The sequence below is a fragment of the Pteropus alecto genome, unplaced genomic scaffold (assembly GCF_000325575.1).
Source record: "Pteropus alecto unplaced genomic scaffold, ASM32557v1 scaffold156, whole genome shotgun sequence".
Lineage (NCBI taxonomy): Eukaryota > Metazoa > Chordata > Mammalia > Chiroptera > Pteropodidae > Pteropus > Pteropus alecto.
This window is the reverse complement of record NW_006437746.1, coordinates 1,898,513-1,916,779: the sequence shown is the minus strand read 5'-3', so window position 1 is coordinate 1,916,779 and position 18,267 is coordinate 1,898,513. Positions and strand designations below refer to the sequence as shown.

Here is an 18,267-nt window from a genome sequence, read left to right as displayed (position 1 = left end):
CCAACCCCATCCCCAAGGAATGTGGAACTAAGGAGCCTGCCTGATCTATAATTTAAGTAGCCAGTTCTCAAATCCTGTGACTTAAGGTGAATTCAGTAAGGGTGACATAACTCAGTTTTGTCTTTGTCTTCTGTATTGTGTATTTGAGGAGTGGGCAATATGCCTTATTGTGAAACACAAGTGAAAACTTGTGTTCGAATATTTGTATGCCAAATGAAACTTGTTTTGCTTGTTTAAATTACTTTTTTTGCGGGGCCTGGTCATTTAATGCTGTATTTCTTTCCGCTTTTCTTTCTTTCTGAAGGGAGGAGGAGGAATAAGTGTGATGGGGGTTTGGGAGAGGGTTAAGGGCAAAGGGCAGGGGAAAAAAACAGTGGGAACAAAGGTGGCCTCCAACTAGTCACAGAATCTTTGCTAATAGAATGGAGATAATCTGTGACATGAACAGTTTATAAATAGAGCTGAAAAGAGGATTTAGGAATTGAGAGAGGCAGATTAAAATATTTTTATTAAACCTAGTAGTACCTTGGGTGCTTTATTTTTGATTACTACTTCAGTTTCTACTTTTAAGAAATTCTATCTATATAAACCTCTTTCTCTTTTTCTCTCCAAGTAGAGATTTACTGTGGGAAATGTTAAAAATATAGATCAGAATATGGCAAGGTCTGCAGATCCACATTTCTTGTTTCAGGGAGCAACGATAAGGCAGCCCCCTAGGTCATTCATTCATTTGCTTAGCAGATTTTTTTTGAGGACTTCCTAATATGTGGCAAGCCTAGTGCCAGGTTACAAGGTCTGCTGGCCTATAGAAGATGCTGATAAGACCTGGAAGATGGTCTAGTGTCCCAGGGTGAGCACTCTGAGGCTGCTTTTGTCCTTGTGTAATTGATAACATTTTTTCTGTAATTATGGTATGATTGTCCTGATTAATTCCACTGCTTTCCTGTTTTAAACTAAATTCTAGTTATCTGTAGGCGGCTTTTATTTTAACAAATCCTGAGATGATAGTGCCTTCCCATCTGGAAATGTCATGTAGTTGTGGAGCTGCTCAGTGTAAAATGTGCCCTTCAGTATTCATGCACAGATCATCAGAACTACAGTTAATTAGCAGAAGAGATTATTCTAGTAGAGATATTTAAAAAATGACATTTGAACATAAAAAGTATGAGTAAGTAAGTGGTATAAAGACCCTGTTAATACTTTTCTTTCAACTTTTTTTTAAAAATAATTGTAGTCACAGGAAGTTGCAAAGATAGTACAGAGAAGTCCCATATACCCTTTACCTAGGTTCTGCCTTTGATTACATCTTACATAACTGTAGTATAATATCAAATCCAGGAAGTTAACATTAATATAAAGTGTGTATAGTTCTGTGCCATTTTATCATGTGCAGATTTGTGTAACCACTGTCACAATCCAGATACAGAATCATTCTATCACCACAATGATTTTCCTCTCGCTGTCTCTTTATTGTCACACCCATTCCCCTCTTCCTCACCATCCCTAACCCTTGGCACCCATTAATCAGTTCTTCACTTCTATAATTTTGTTGTTTTCAGAATGTTACATTAAAGGATTCATATATATCTGACCTTTTGAGATTGGCTTTTTTTCACTCACCCAAGGCTCTTGCCATTCATCCAAGTTGTTCTGTTTCAATAGTTTATTCCTTTTACTGCTGAGTAGTACATGCTATGAATGTGCTGTGTTTTGTTTAACCATTCACTATTTGTAGGGCATTTTGTTTGTTTCTAATATGGGGCTGTTTCAAATAAAGCTATTATGAACAATTGTACACAGGTTTTTGTGTGGATATAAATTTTCACTCCTCTGGGATAAATGCCCAGGAGCATGACTGATAGATCATTTGGTAATTGCATGTTTAGTTTTACGAGACACTGCCAAACTGTTTTCCAGAGTGACTGTACTCTTTTACAGTCTTACTAGTAACGTATGAGAGATATAGTTTGTACATGCTTGCCAGCATTGAATATTGTCACTTAAATTTTTTTTAGTTCTTCTCATAGAATATGTAGTATTATCTCATTGTGATCTTAAGTTGCATTTCCCCTAATAGCTGGTGATGCTGAACATCTTTTTATGTGCCTGTTCACCATCTGTATACACATCTTTTTTGGCAAAATGTTTCATGTGCTTTGTGCATTTTATAACTGGATTGTTCGTGTTTTTTTTTTAAACTGTTGAATTTCGAGAGATCTTTATAAATTCTAGATATCTAGAGTCCCTTATCAGATATGTGGTTTACAAATATTTCCTCCCAGTCTATAGCTTGTCTTTTCATCCTTTTCACATGGGCTTTTGCAAAGCAAAAATTTTCAATTTTGATGAAATCCAATTTGCTGATTTTTCTTTTATAGCTTGTGCTTTTGGTGTCATATCTAAGAACTCTTCCCTGGATCCTGAAGATGGTCTCCTATGTTTTCTTCCACTTTTATAGTTTTACTTTTTATATTTTGAGTTAATTTTTACTAAGGGTGTGAGATTAAGTCAAGATTTTTTTTCCCCCTGTAGTTATCCATTACTCCATCATCATTTGTTGAAAAGACTATCCTTCCTCCAATAATTTTTTTCCCTTGCACCATTGTCAGAAATCATTTGGCTGTACTTGTGTAGGTTTATTTCTGGGTTCTCTGTTCTATTCCATTGATCTATATGTCTGTTCCTCTGCCAATACCACACATCTTGATTACTGTAGCTATATAATAAGTATTGAAATAAGAGAGCATGGGTCCTTCCACTTTACTCTTTTCAAATCATTTTAGCTATTTTAGTTTCTTTTCCTTTCTATATAAATTTTAGATTTTTTGTCCATATCTACAAACTGACTTATTGATATTTTTACAGAAATTGCATTAAACCTGTATGTTAATTTGGGGGAAAATTAACATCTTTACTAAGTTCAGTCTTCCAATCCATGAACATGGTATATCTCTTCATCTCTTTAGAGCTTTTTTGATTTCTTTCAGCAGCGTTTTGTAGTTTTCAGCATACAAGTCCTATACATGTTTAATTAGATTTACACCTAAGTATTTCATTTAAAAAGTTATAGGGGTGGCTCCATAGTGTAGTGGTTGCACGTCTGCTTTACACGCCTGGGTTCGCACCCCAGGTGGAGCCACGGACCATACTCGGGGTGCGCCAGGCCCCTGGGGCACCAGGCCCCCCGAGTGCGCAGGAGGCGCCAGGCCCTGGGTGCGTGCCGAAAGCACGTGGGAAGAGACGCCCTGCCTTCAGCGATCCAGTTCTTAAGGGGAGACGGCAACATCCATAAGTCAGGAGTGGAAGTGGAGGGGGGAGGAATTAAAGAGGGGAAAGAAAAAGTTATAGCTTTATTGAAATCATTTTTTGGAGTGATAGTAAATAGTGTTTTATTTTTAATTTGGTTTCTACATGTTCATTACTAGAATATAAAAATACAATTGATTTTTGTATGTTGGTCTTATATCTTGCAATCTCATTGAACTATTTGTTCTAGGAGGTTTTGTTTGTTGGCTCTTTGGGATTTTCCGTGTAGACAATTATGTCATCTGAAAATAGGAATAATTTTGTTTCCTCCTTTCCTGTCTATATGCCTTTTATTGCTCTTTCTTGCATTATTACACTGGGTAGAACTTTCAATACTGTGTTTAATAGTACTGGTGAGAGCAGACATCCTTCTTCCTGATTTTAGAGGGAAAATGTTTACTATTAAGTGTGATGTTAGCTGTAGGCTTTCTGTGGATCCTCTTCATCAAGTAGAGGAAGTTCTCTATTCTTGTTTTGTTGAGAATTTTGTCATGAATGGGTGTCAAATTTTGTTAAATGCCCTTTCTGTATTAATCGATATCATTGTGTGACTCTTATTAGCCTGTTTATCTGATGGATTATATTGTTTGATTTTAGACTATTAAGCCAGCCTCGAATCCTGGATTAAATCCCACTTGGTTATGGTGTCTGGTTCTTTTTATTATATTGCTGAATTCCAGCTGTTAACATTTTGTTAAGGATTTTTGCATATAAGTTCACGGTGTCTGATTCTTTTTATTATATTGCTGAATTCCAACATTTTGTTAAGGATTTTTGCATATAAGTTCATGAGGAGTACTGGTCTATAGTTTTCTGTGTTTCTGCTGTTTTTGGTTTTGATATCGGGGTAACATTAGCTTTATAAAGTGAATTTGGAATTGTTTCCTCCTCTTCTGTTTTTTGGAAGAGGTTGTGCAGAATGGAGTTAATTCTTTTTTAAATGTTTGGTGCGATTCTCCAGTGAAACCATCTGGGCCTGGATAGTTTCTTTTCAGAAATTTTTAAGTTCCAGATGGAATTTTCTTAATAGGAAATTTAGCTAAGATTGTTTAGATTGCCTAATTTCTATGGGAGAATTGTGGTCATCTGTATTTTTGAGGAATCAAACCATTTCATTTATGTTGTTAGATTTATATGTGTAGATTTGTTTGTAGAATTCCCTTATTATTTTGATGTCTGTGTTGTCTGTGGTGATACTCTGCTATTTGATGCTTGATATTGGTAATTTGTCCCTTTTCTCTCGTTTTTTGTTTTTTGGTTTTTTTTTTGGTAGAAGTTTATCAATTTTATTGACCTTTCAAAGGACCAACATTCTATTTCCTTGATTTTCTCTATTGCTTGTCTGTTTTCAGTTACATTGATTTCTACTCTATTATTTTCTTCCTCTTGCCTGCTTTGGGTTTTTTATTTCCTCTCTTTTTTAATTTTTAATTTTTATTTTTTTGACATGTGAGCTTAAATTATTGAGAGCTTTTCCCCTCTTATAATGTTAGCATTTAGTGCTATAAATTTCCCTCTCAGCACAGCTTTAGCTGTGTCTCACAAATTTTCATTTGCTTTTCTTTTCATTCAGTTTAGTGTATTTTTAAAATTTCTTTTGAAACATCCTTTTTGACTCATGGGTTATTTAATTGTGTGTTGCCTAATTTTTAAGTGTTTGGAGGTTTTCATTACTTTTCTATTATTAATTTCTAGTTTGATTACATTGTGGTCATAGAACACACCCTTTTATGAATTCTTTTAAATTTGTTGTAGTTTGTTTAATGGCCCAAGATATGCTCCATTTTTGCTGTATGTTCTGTGAGTGCTTGAAAAGAATTCTGTTGTCGGACAGAGTGTTCTGTCAAACTTTTTTTTTTTTTTTTTACATGTTAGGTTGATAGTATCGTTGAGATCTACATCTTTGCTGATTTTTTCTCTAGCTGTTCAGTCAGTTGGATGTGGAAAGTCATCAGCTGTAACTGCGGATTTGTCTATTTCTCCTTTCGCTTCCTCAGTTTCGCATCACATATTTTGCGTCTCTGTTTAATGCATATACATTTAGTTTTATGTCTTCCGGGTAGATTTATTCTTTTATTATTATACAATGTTCTTCTCTCTCCATGGAAATTTTCTTTGCTCTGAAGTCTGCTTTATCTGATATTAATATAACTCCTTTTGATTAATGTTTGTATGGTGTATTTTTTCCCCATTTATTTACTTTCAACCTACCTATATTTTTATATTTAAAGTGAATTTATTGTAGAAAGTATATAATTGGATCATATCTTTTATTTGCTCTGTCAGTTTCTGTTTTTAGTTGTATATTTAGACCATTTACCTTTAACGTAGTCATTGATATATTAGAGTTTAAGCCGGCTCTTTTATTTTTTGCTTTCTATTTGATCTTTTTTTATTGTTTTCTTTTTTATGCATTCCTTTGAGTAATTCAAACATTTTTTAGAATTCAATTCTTCTTTATGTATAGTTTTTTAGTGTTTCTCTTTGTATAGCTTTTTTAGTGCTTGCTTCAGTATATAGATGTACATGTATATATATTTGTATGTATATGACTTATAGTCTGCAGGTGTCAGCATTTTACCATTTCAAGTGAAACATAGAAACTTTACATCCCTTTATATCTTTGTACTCTCCCCTACTTATAATTGTCTTAAATATTTCCTTTACGTACATTGATCATCAAACATAATTTAGAAAACTCATGAGAAGGATAGTCCATTGTATTTTTCCATGTTTTTACTCTCTCTGTTGTTTTTTCTTCCTTCTTGATGTTTCAAGATTCCTTCTTTTATTATTTTCTTTCTGTTTAGAGAACTTCCTTTAGCCATTGTCTTAGAGCAGATGTGCTGGCAACAGATTCTTTTAGTGTTCCTTCATCCGACTGTTTTATTTCCCTTCATTCTTGAAAGATTTTTTTTTTCTGAAAATAGAGATTTCTGGGTTGGCAGTTCTTTTTTTTTTTTTTTTTTAGCACTTGAAAAATGTGCTTTCTTTTGGTTTCCATAATTTCTATGAGTTTGCTGTCATTTGAATTGTTTTCCCCCCAAAGGTAAGGTGTTATTTCTTGCTTCTTTTGAGATTTTTATAGTCTTTAGTTTTCTTAAGTTTGACTAATATGTGTTTTGGCATGGATTTCTTTGGGTTTATCCTTTCTGGAGTTTACCTGCTTTTTGAATATGTTGGCTTATGTCTTTTACCAGATTTGGGAAGTTTCTAGACATTGTTTCTTTGAATCCTGAATGCAGTCCTGCCCTCTTTCTCCTCTCCTCCCAGACTCCAGTGATATGAATGTAGATCTTTTGTTATACTCCCACAGTCCCTGAGGCTCTGTACAATATTTTTCAATCTAGTTTCTCTCAGATCGTCCAAATTAGGAATTTCTATGTTCTGTCTTCATGTTTACTCATTAATTTTTTGTCCCCTCCATATGAATGTTGAGCTCATTCATCGATTTTTTTTTTACTTCAGTTATTGTGTTGTTTTAATTCTAAAACTTTCATTTAGTTCTATATATCTTCTATTTTTTAATTTATTTGTTTCAAGTATGTTTGTAATTGTTCATTGAAGCCTTTTTATGATGGCTGCTTTAAAGTCTGTCAGATAATTCTATCTTCTGTGTCATGTTGGAGTTGGTATCAGCCAATTGTCCCTTCTTATTCGAGATTTTCCTTGTTTCTTAAGTATGACTAGTGATTTTCTTTTCTTTTCTTTTCTTTTATTGAAATCTGGACATTTTGGGTATTATGTTATGAGGCTCTGGATCTTATTTAAATCTTCTGTTTTAGTTGGCTTTTGTCGACTCTGTGCTAGCAGGGGAGGTGGGAGCACTCTCTCATTACTGCCAGGTGGGAGTAAAAGTCCAGGTTCTCCACTTGGCCTCTGTGGCTCCCTGAAGGGAGGGGGCTCCTCAGTATTACTGGGCAGAGAGGGGAATTCTGTCTCCTCAGTGACAGTGGGCGAGTTTGGCTCATTGCTGCCTGTGGCTCCCTACTTGGTCTTCTCTTAAACTGCCCTGGCAGGGTGGGGAGTTGGGAGGATACCTCATTACCACCCCATGAGAGCAGAAGTCTGAGATTCTTCACTTGGGCTTTGCTGGTGGGTATGTGGTGGCTGCAGTTCTTTCTGTGGTGTTTGGCCGGAGTAGAACGTTTTTGCCTAAAAGTTTTGTCCTTTGCTAGGCTGCACCTTTGATAGGGAGAGCAGGCTTTTGTTGTTGTTGGGCTTTTTTTTTTTTTTTTTTGTCTATACCCATTGGCATTTCTGGGTTGCCATCTTCTCCAGCACCTAGACTGGAATGTATGAAGCAAAAAGAAAACTGAGCAGACTCACAGCTGCGTCATTCCTTGGGGACGTACCGAGGTCCCCAGCCAGTCTGCCTTCTCTCCACCCCTCAGAATCTTCTTATGTTTATTTTATCTATAAGGTCTGTGGATTTTGGTTGTATTTAGTGGGAGTAGAAAAAAGTACTTCAGCTTCACCTTTCAAGAAGCAGAAGTCCCCAGTTCATTCATTTTTGAGCAGTGGTCCGATCTCTCACCCAAGTACAGACTGTCTCGTGATAGAGCTCGAATAACCTGAATCCACAAACGTCAAAGCCCTTACCAGGCAGTGTGGAGAATGCAAAGACGAGCCTCTTCCTATTCGTATTAATTGTTTTTCATCCTACGGAATACAAAGTGCATTCGCACAAAGGAAAATCTTCCGGGGTGTTGTCTCTGTCTTAGACTCTTCCACAGCAAGGTGCAAAGCCGCGCCACCCCTCAGGCCTCTGCCTTTCTGTGCACTGACACACTCACATACACCCTCAAACACAAACAGCAGTTAACGTCGCAGTGTCAGCTTCATTGAAGCATCGTGAATATTTTAAAATATTTAAAAACGGATGTGGGTTTCACTAGCGTGCAATACCAGTAACTTGATAGAGCTGAAAAACAGTTTTTATTTCTCTTAAATGCTGTCGTTTGAGGAAAAGCAGGTTCGATCACCAGGAGAATAACATGGATGAAGTAGAGCCGGGATGGGACTCTTAAGGCCTCTAGAATCTGGTTCTAAAACTGGTTCTTTGGATTACTATCCCTTAGAAAGGTCGCTGTTTTCCTCTTTATTGGTTTAACGTGATACCTGGCACAGAGTAGTTGCTCCATAAAGACAGCACTACAGAGTAGATATTTTGGGGTTGGCAGTTGGAATAAATGCATACAGCTTTCCCTTAGAAGAACATACAATGTGCTCAGCCTCCAAAAAAGTGTCTTTCTTATTTTGTCTTGAGGGTGTTTCTGTCCTGTCTCTGACTTTCTTGGTATCTCATTGAGTCATTGTCTTTTGTGTGTGTGTGTGGGGGGGGCAAGTACTGTTCTTAGAAACAATTTTATTACAAGTTCTTAAACACTTCCCTACATCCATCGCAGAATGGCCTGACTGATACAACACTGTTCTCAAAGTAGCAAGCAAGTAAGTTGAAGTTCTGGTTTAGACCCTAAGCCCTGGTCTCAAGTTGACCTCATAGTCTTTTCCTATCTCTGTTAGGGCTTTGTGCCCTATAACTCTTAAATTTTTTTGTTTCTAAATTAAATATTTCAAACATTCACAAAAGTATAGAAGATAATGTTATTAACCGCCATCTATCCATCCCCTGATGCCCTTTCTGGTGCTAGAGGTCTCAGCATTGGCCAAGCGGCTGAGATACAGCCCACAGGATCTTCTGGCAGTTGGCCTGGCCCTGTCAGTTGTGCTGGGAACAATGGTGTGGCTGTATCTTTCGCGGGGCTTTTCACATTTTAACTCCTCAATGGAAAGTGTGGGGAGAGGGGACAAATGGACTGCGTAGGGTTTACAGGCTGGTAGACTAATTTTTCTTTTTACCTTCTCTGTGTTTTTATACCACTGCAGTTTCTGCATGTGTAAAATGGGAATAATCATTCATTCATTAATCCATTCCAGATATCTTTATTCTTAGAACTTACACTTAGGTAGCAGAAATAATAAATCAGTAAAATAGAGAACAAAAAAGTAGGTTCTCTGAGAATTTAGAGGTGAGAGAAGTACTTCCAGCTGGACAGGTCTGGGAAGGTCTCATGGAAAGCGAGGATTGGAGTCAGGTCTTGATGTGGATTTGGGTATGGGGAGATCTGAGGAGCGCAGATATAGGCGAAGAATACAGGGGCACAGATGACGAGAGCCGCACACATCCTGGGGGCTCCCCTTTCTTACTGCTCACAGGAACTGAGATGCCAAATAAGGTTACATCCCTAGAGCTTTTTGGGAGAAAAGTCCACAGGTGTACAAGCCTATTCACATCCTATCAAGTAGAGGAACAGGTAAATAGGATCTGTGAAACAGGATTCACGGGAACCCAGAAAGACCCATTAGCATAGTAATGGCCGTCTCACTAACCCCTGGCTGCAGGGCTGGTGTGCACGTTATGCCCTGTACAAGCAGAGTATCTGTAGAGTTAACAGATAGGGGCTAAAACCCAGCCAGGCTCTGCCAGCAGAGCTGGTCCAGGCTGTTTCAACCCTGAGAAGCACCTTGTTCTCATTTGCCAAAGGCATCATAAGGGCTCAGAATTTGTTTCTTTTTGTTTCTTAATGGTGCTCACATATGAAGGCCAAATATTTAGTGTCTTACTGTAATATTTGCCAAATGACTTCCTTTAGCCATCTGTAGGAGCTCAGTCATCGTTTTGAAGACTGGCTCTGTATCAAAAATTTGCAGATTCAGGAGGACACTATATTCTCTCAGTTCCATTTTTGCCTTCTGCTCTCCTTGCTACCTTCTTTAGGTTAGATGCTTAGAATCCCTCCACTGCAGGTGAGGATATGGCAGCTAAACTGCTGAGCACCTACACTACTCTGGATGACTTACACTACTCTAGATGACTTGAAATGCACAGGTCCCTGGACCTCATTCCTGCCGCTGCAGTGGCAGGCACCTCCAGTCCCTTTGGAGCCATCTTGCTACCTGTGTCCCGCTGTCATTGCGGTTGCTCCTTAGCCCGTCTGGTCCTGCTTCCTTGCATCTCTGTTCCTTCCTCCCTCATCCTAGTTGGTTTAATTCTGGAAAAGGAGAGATTCATTAGAGAAGGAAAAAGAAGGATCACAAGTAAAGACACAGGGAGGATAATGAAGGGAGGAAGATTGGGAGTGTTGTAGCTATAGAGAGCAGGGAAATAATAAAAGCCACATTCGCAGTCATAGTGGGGGTGAGGATGAAATCACCCAAAGCGCACATTTCGCGGGCAGGGCATCTCCGGCACTGACATCTGGCTCTCAGTAACAAGGTGACCTTGCTTCCCTCAGGTGTCCTCATGACTTCTCTTGCGGACCATGTCCATGATCCTCTTTGCCTGTGTGGTAAGGGTGAGGGACGGACTGCCCTTCTCGGCCTCCACTGACTTTTACCACACCCAAGATTTTCTGGAATGCAGGAGACGGCTCAAGACTTTAGCCTCGCGACTGGCCCAGTATCCAGGTCGCGGTTCTGCACAAGGATGTGACTTCAGTATACAGTAAGCAAGCATGTTCACTTTTCCAGAACATTAGCAAAATTCGGGTTACTTACTTTGAACCGTATGTCGAGGTAACATTATGCTGATCACGCTGTGTGTTAAGAGTGGACCAGCGGTCTGAGGTTGTCTGTATTTACAGCAGAATCAGGGAGCCTCAGGTGTTGCTGCTGGAACCCCTGCCTTTGGAAGTGGTGGCCATGAGCATCCGGAGACCCAGGTCCAACCAGCTTTCATGCTTGTAGTTTGGTAGTTTTTTCCACATTAGATGCAGGGGTAGAGAAAAGGTGAAGAGGGAAGAGATACCAGCCAGATTAAAATGGCAGGGAAGGTAATGGACAAGAGTGAGCAGCCAAGAAAATAAAAATGACTTGACTTATAGTTGTTGCCTTCAGGTTTTGCTTTTTAAATTTTTTTCACTTAAAATATTTTTTTTAATTAAAAACTTTATTATGTGACAAGAGCAGGAGAGTGAAAAATGAGCACAAGTAGGTCCCTCTTCTTAAGGAACTTAAAGTCTAATGAGGGAATAAGAAATATATACTAATACAGTGGGAAAAATAATCCAATGAAAATAAGAGTCAAGTGGTTATAATAATCATAGTAATAACAGCTAATACCGTAGAGTGTTTTCTTTGTGCCAGGCACTATTCTAAGTACTTTCTAAGGTTTATGAGGTCGTCAGTAGTATTATGCTTGTTGTATAGAGCAGGAAACGGAGGTTAAATGACTTCAAGTCTAAGTTTATGCTGTTAATAAGTCGCAGAGCCAGGATTTGAATGCAGGCAGTCAGGCACCAGGGTCTGTTTCTCATGTGTTTCACCATTTCTTATGCTAGGGCTTAAAGCAAAAAGCCCTTCTATGGAGGGATCAGGGGCAAGGCAGGTTTTGAAATATCAAAATGGCTTGCTGTAGATGTTACGTCATTGTTCTCCAGCATGTAGGCCTTCACGTACCAAGTCCCTTGAATAGACAGTTTTTAGTTGACCTGATAAGATGGGGTTGTTTTAGGGGAATTCAGTCTCAGAATGAGAAAAACAGAAGGAAGAGTCCAGGCCTGAGTCCAGGCTCGGAGGTGGTATCAGGAGAATAGGGATGTGCCCTGAAGGGGGTGCTACAGGCAGGCACGCGCAGCCGTCACCCTGTGCTGCGGGCTGTGGGTGCTCAGAGCAAAACCTGAGCTGCCTTCTGCCCACGTCTGCGGCTCCTCTCTCCGGGTGCCTGGAACCACCTTCCTCACCGTGCTGTGATTGATTGTCTAACATTCCAGGGGAGCTCTGTGCTGGACCTCAAATTAGGAAACCTCTCTGTGAAGAAAAAAATGCTATGACTTTAAATAAAATTCTAGGTACTTCGGTTTTTTGAAAAGTGGAATATAAAATGTTCTATTTATTTGTATTTTGAATAAAATACCATTATTTTCACAGAGAAAAGCGGAGCCCTTTCTCCTTACAGATGAGCAGTGCCATAGCTTATTTTATAGTTAAGGAGTTGAATTATTTTCCTAAGGTTGCCATATCAAATTGCCAGAAACCGCCCTAGAACAACATCGCTTCCTTCTCTCGCAGTTCTGGAGGCCACACGTCTGAGATCAGGTGTCAGCAGGGACTTGCTCTCCCAGCCTCTCAGGAAGAACCCTTTCCATGCCTCTCTCCTGCCCTCTGGCGGTTGCCAGCAGCCCTGCCATTCCATGTCTTAAAGTGGCAGTGCTCCACTCTCCGCCTCCCTGGTCATGTGGGCTGCTTCCTCCTGTCTCTGAGACCAGATTTCACACCAGTCATTGGATGAAGGCCCTCCCTAACCCCTGATGCCCTCATTTCATCTTGATGACATCTGCAAAGACTCTTTTCCAAATAAGCTCATATCCACTGGTACTGGCAGTCAGGACTTCAACATGTCATTTTGGGGACACACTTCAGCCCACAAATAAGGGTCCTTTTTCAAATAGAAACACCTCCATCCCAAAGAGACTTAGGTCCTTCTGTAAAATTCCTTGTATAAGGAGGAGGTCATCCTTTTTTAAAAAACATTTATATATAGAAAACATTTTTATATAGAGACTTCCAATTACAAAAAGATGGTAGATCAGCATAATCGAAAACCCTCTTGCCAGAAACACCCAGAAATGTGAGTAAATATATATAAAATCCTTTTAAATGTGCCACTGAGCTTGAAAGAAAGAAATCCCAAGGTGCCAGAAATGAAGGGGGAACAGAGTATCGCGGTGGTAAGTGCGTGAGCTAGCGCTGAGGCTCCTGGGTCACCAGTCATAGCACACTCAGGGCTTGGGTTTCAGCACCCGTGAAGGGAGAGGCCTTTGGGCTTAGGTAGAGTGAGGTGTCGGAGTAAGACCCACGCAGAATGGAGGGGCTCTTCAGGCTCCAGCCCTAGTGGAAGGACAGGTGAGAAAGAGTCTGCCCCCGGCACAAGGCTAAGTCACCTCTGCTTGGCTTCGGATGGAAAGGAAAAGTCTCACCCAAGAAACTGAAAACCTGCCCCTGTGCCTCATGTAGGATCGGAGTTTGAGGTTTTACTTCCTACTCCCCATGGCCTAGGAATTCCCAAGCCGAAGTCCACACATCAGTATTGGTTCCAGGTTGATGGCACTCCTGGAGCAGCCGGCCAAACCCCTCTGGGAGAAGTGTGTCACATAATATTGCAGGAAGCGTGTGTAGTGCCAGCTGGGTGCTGGGTTAATCGGGGGATCACTCCGTAAATTATATAAATGTCTAACCATTATGCACTATGCCTGAAACTATTATAAAATAATATCGAATGTCAACTCTAATCGACAAATAAAAGTTAAAAAAAAAAGCGTGCCACAACTCAGCGCTCGAGAGATTCTTAGGAAGAAGATGGACTCCACAGCGATGAGGTCTCAGCAAAAATGACAGAGCACTTAGAGGGGATACTCCTCGATGAGGGGGGTCAGTGGGCACAGCAGACAGGAGAACTAGAGTCTCCAGAACCTGAAATGACAGCGTGAGAGTCTGAAAAGGAGTAGAATAGGGAGAAAAACTGGAAAAACTGTGCATTTATTTTATAAGATCAGAGTAATCTTAGTGCCACAACCGAAAGAAGATGGTGCAGGAAAGGAAGGTTAATAGGCCAGTCTTACTTTGTATAGACACAAAAGTCCAAAATAACACATTAGCAAACTCAATCCAGCAGTTGTATGCATATGAATACGTAGAAACTCACAACCGTGAAGGTTCTATTTCAGGACACCAGGATGACTTAATGTTAGAAAATCTGTTGATGGAGATGAAAGAGGAAAAACATTTTCCTCAATAGATGCAGAGAAGCCTGGGGCTGCTTCTTACTAATGGAACATGCCTCCTCGGGCATGAATGAATAGGAGCGATCACACGCGGGCATTGGCAAATACTGCTCGATAGTGCCGAGGAAGTATGATAAAGGCACAGTCCCAGGTAGGTCTGGCTGAGGAGACAATGCGCATGCAACCTCCAGCTGCGAGGCTGTTGGAGGCCGAGCAAGTCCAGAGTTGAGGCAAGGTCGCGTCGGACTGCGGGATGGGAATACACGGGTCTGTTCCCTGGTAATATAGATGTCGTCCTTCCGTTTCAGTTTTTCTTCTTCGGGGGATGTGGCCTGCATGGCTATCTGCTCCCGCCAGTGTCCAGCAGCCATGGCCTTCTGCTTCCTGGAGACCTTGTGGTGGGAATTCACAGCTTCCTATGACACCACCTGCATTGGCCTCGCCTCCAGGCCGTATGCCTTCCTTGAATTTGGTTCGTAAACTCTTACGTATTTACTGTTCTCTCTTCCGGCATTGTATGCGTAGAATTATAGTTTAGATATGGCTTTGACCATCAAGGAAAATCACTGGAGGTGCAGTAACATAACCACTGGAGAACAACCTTGTGTCATGAGATTTCATAGTGACAGAAGTGGCCTGGAAAGCTTCCACGTTTAGCACTCTGGCTTGTCACCTCTCAGAGCCTGGGGACAGGGCGGAGGAATGGTGAAACCTGTATAGGTTATTCACCACAGCCCTCTGGGGCAGGGGTCAGCGAACTGTGGCCCACGTGCAGTGCCAGTTTTTGTAAATAAAGTAGAACACAGCCACGTTCACTCTTTTACGTGTTGCCTGTGGTTGCTTTACCTTGTCACCAGCGGAGTTGAGCAGTTGTGACAAAGACCATGTGGAGCCCACAAGCCTAAAATATTTACTACCTGGCTCTTTAAGGAGATTTTGCTGACCCCTGCTCTGGGGCTGGGCTGCTCAGAGGCGGGTGCGCGGACTTGTTCCTCCATCGTGGAGTAAGTGCAGAAAGTGAGAACGTGTTTGACATCCCTGCGGTATTTTTCATTGCATTTTATTAAAGTATCAGTCCGCAAGAGTCTAGAAATAAGAAACAAACTAGTCCTTCACCGGAAGTTTGAGAAGCGCTGCTCTGGAAGAGGATGCTGCTTTCCCAGGTGCCGCCAGAGAGGCCTGGTAGAGGCTCAGGCTTCGGGACACGGCCTGATAATTCGGGTGGACACACCTTTTCTCAGGTGTGGTCCGAGGCATTTCGAGCTCTTGGGAGAACAGGCGTACAGGTGGAGCTGGAGGACATTCCGTGGTCTCTGTGTAAACAGCCACTGTCTTTGTGGTGCTTTTGAATGGGGGGCTGGTGCAGGGCCAGCACCCGGAAGTGTGGCCTGCCGCTCGTGCTTCCTGGCAACTACTGCCATAACCCTCACTTTCCCTCGTGTGGCCTGTTGGCCAGCACATCAGGGATGGGCCAACACCTGCTTCTGGTGTCGTCCGAAGGTGCTGGGAAGCTCCCTGGTACACAGGTCCCAGCCTGGTAGACCTGTGACACAGACTGAGAGCTCTGACTCTGAGTCTCCCCGCAAGGCCCTAGTCAGACTGTGGCTCTCAGCCCCACATCTTCCTACAGAGAGGACCAGATAGATCGCAGCCGCAGCGTCCCTTGGCTATCATTGATTTGTAACTGGTGGACCTGGGTTCTCTCCCCTCATCTCTGCATGTGCCTTCCTATTAAAGTGGCGTGCTTGATCTGACGGGAGACCCTTCCCCAGCAACAGGTTTGCTCATTATTTATTAAGAATAGAATATGAGTAAAACTATACTCGTAATAGAATTAAGTGTGATATTGTTTTGCCAATATTTATAAAACTTCATTCCAAACTTGGCAGTGGATTAATGCTAACATAAATAAAAGAAGTAAAACCAATACCTTTCAAATACGTAATTCCAGTTTGCATGATGTATTTGTCTTCATTTGTAATTTTTTCACATGTCTTTTCTTGAGATAATTAGGTCAAGAATAACCATCCCCATTCTCAGGCTTAGATATATTCAGTGACCTGCCTAGAATTATACTCTCACAAGTGGCTGAACTAAAAATCAAACTCTTCTCCCCTAACTCCCTCATCACTGAGGTTCTGGAAGGTGTTCTTGTCTTCTCCATAGGTGGACTATCACATTTGAATTATTCTGCTCTGGAGAGAGTGATGAGACCAGTAATGATATGTAGTAATCATTTGATGATATGTAGACCAGTAATGATATGTAGTAATCATTATGTATAGTTTGACATTCTAGAGAATCTGGATGACATTAGCTTACTTTAAAATATAAACTTCATTTAGTACATATTTTCTTATAACATCTATTGTGCTGAAAATGTTCACCTTGACTTGCTCTCCTTTTGCAGACAGCATCATTCAGAAAGTGAAGTGGCATTTTAACTATGTAAGTTCCACTCAGATGAAGAGCAGCTTAGAAAAAATTCAAGAGGAACTCAAGTTCCAGCCTCCCACTGTTCTCACTCTGGAGGACACAGATGTGGCAAATGGGGTGATGAATGGTCACACACAGATGCTCCTGGAGCCTGGTAAGTGGCCTGCTGTTCTCTGATGTTGGTGCAGATGGGGGGATATTACATATTTCAAAGGGACATTGATTTCTTGTACTAGGAAGTTGTGTTTTGGGCGGGAGGTATAAAATATGTGTTTCCGGGTGGCTGTTATAAAAATCTTGACTATTATGACAATGAGTTGATCTGAGGGGAGATCAACAATGAAATTCAGAATAGTGACTTGGCAGATTGTTTTTTAACCAGGTTGAAGTCTACAGGTTTAAATATTGTAAAGATATATTCTCTTTTGCTGGAAGTCACTTATACAGATTAGAACATTGTCTGTCTGTCTATCTATCTACCTATCTGTCTGTCTGTCTGTCTGTCAGTACATCCATCCATCTGTCCATCCATCCATCCATCCATCCATCCAACCATCCAATTTTTACCCTTGACAGTGAATTTTCATCTCATCTCATCACTTAGTGAAACATTGCAGATCTCCCCTGAGAGACCCCGCCCTCCTTCATGGAGGGAAGGGAGGGCCACGAGGATGAATGTGGGTAGGGCCAGATCCAGGGCCTCTGGTGCTCCCACTGTCTGGTTCTCCCTGAGGCCTGGGGACATCCCTCTATCCCTGTGCATTTCCCTGTTCTTATCTGAAGAACGAGGTGTTAACGAATGTGCCTACAGTCCCCTGGCATTTCGTGACTTAGTCTGGCCTTAGCCACTCAACACCTAGCGTATTGGGAAGCATGATTTTTGACATTCTTTGTTTACGATTACACACAATTAAACCAATTTTTAATTAAAGTGGATATTTACATTGTAAGGATTTTGTAATAGTGTAGAGCTGAATTTTGCTCTGAAAGATAGAGCTGTCTATACTATAACAATCTAATTATTTTGTTTTATACTAAACTCATTGCTTGAATTTTAAGTGATGTATTAAAAATGTTGATGTTTTGGTTTAACTTTATTTTTGATTTAATCCATTTCAACGAATAAATTCCTGGATTGGCTCTCATGCCCGTCAGTAAATTATTATAATTTATGTCGGGAACGAACTTAACTTTTGTGGAAGACCGGGTAGTTGAATTCCACGCTTCTCCTTTGCCATACCTGAAAATGGGGTAACTTTGTAATCTATGTTTTGTCTCTTAACCACTTAGACAAGAGGAGCAAATCCAGGAAGTGTCAGCTTGCCCATCTTTCCAGGACATTGTCCTGTGGTTTGACTCACCCTGTTGTCCTGAGGCTAGAGTCTTTACAGGTAGCATGTCCTGTGCAACGGGGACTTTGAATTGCTCCGTGGAAACCCTAATACACTAACAACGCGCATCCCTCCGGTCACAGCTAGATATTTGTGCGTGTGCGTGTACGTGTGCGTGTGCGGGAAATGTAAGGACGAGACAGGATGATTTAAAATGAGCGTAGCAAGAGACCGGGTGGGACACCATTTACTTGTGCGAATCAAAATCAATTCCAGCGGCTCTCTTGAAAGAGGGAATGATCATTTGTTCCAGTTAGAGTTCCAGAAAGTTTGTAGCTTAAATACTCAGTGTTTCCCTCTTCTTCCCAGTTATTTTAGAATTAAAAAAAAAAAAAAAAAAAAAATAACCA

General features: G+C 40.8%; 1 protein-coding gene across 2 annotated transcripts in view; it reads left to right on the top strand.

The window, feature by feature from the left end:
- Window positions 1–18,267, top strand: part of SEC22C (SEC22 homolog C, vesicle trafficking protein) — a 25,888-nt gene that overhangs the window by 2,122 nt on the left and 5,499 nt on the right. For both annotated transcript variants that reach the window (XM_015591741.2, XM_006914821.3), the window contains exons 2-4: window positions 10,605–10,813; window positions 14,399–14,562; window positions 16,501–16,680. In XM_015591741.2, coding sequence (XP_015447227.1) covers window positions 10,632–10,813; window positions 14,399–14,562; window positions 16,501–16,680 — 526 coding nt within the window. In that variant the 5' untranslated portion in view covers window positions 10,605–10,631. The remainder of the gene's footprint in view (window positions 1–10,604; window positions 10,814–14,398; window positions 14,563–16,500; window positions 16,681–18,267) is intronic.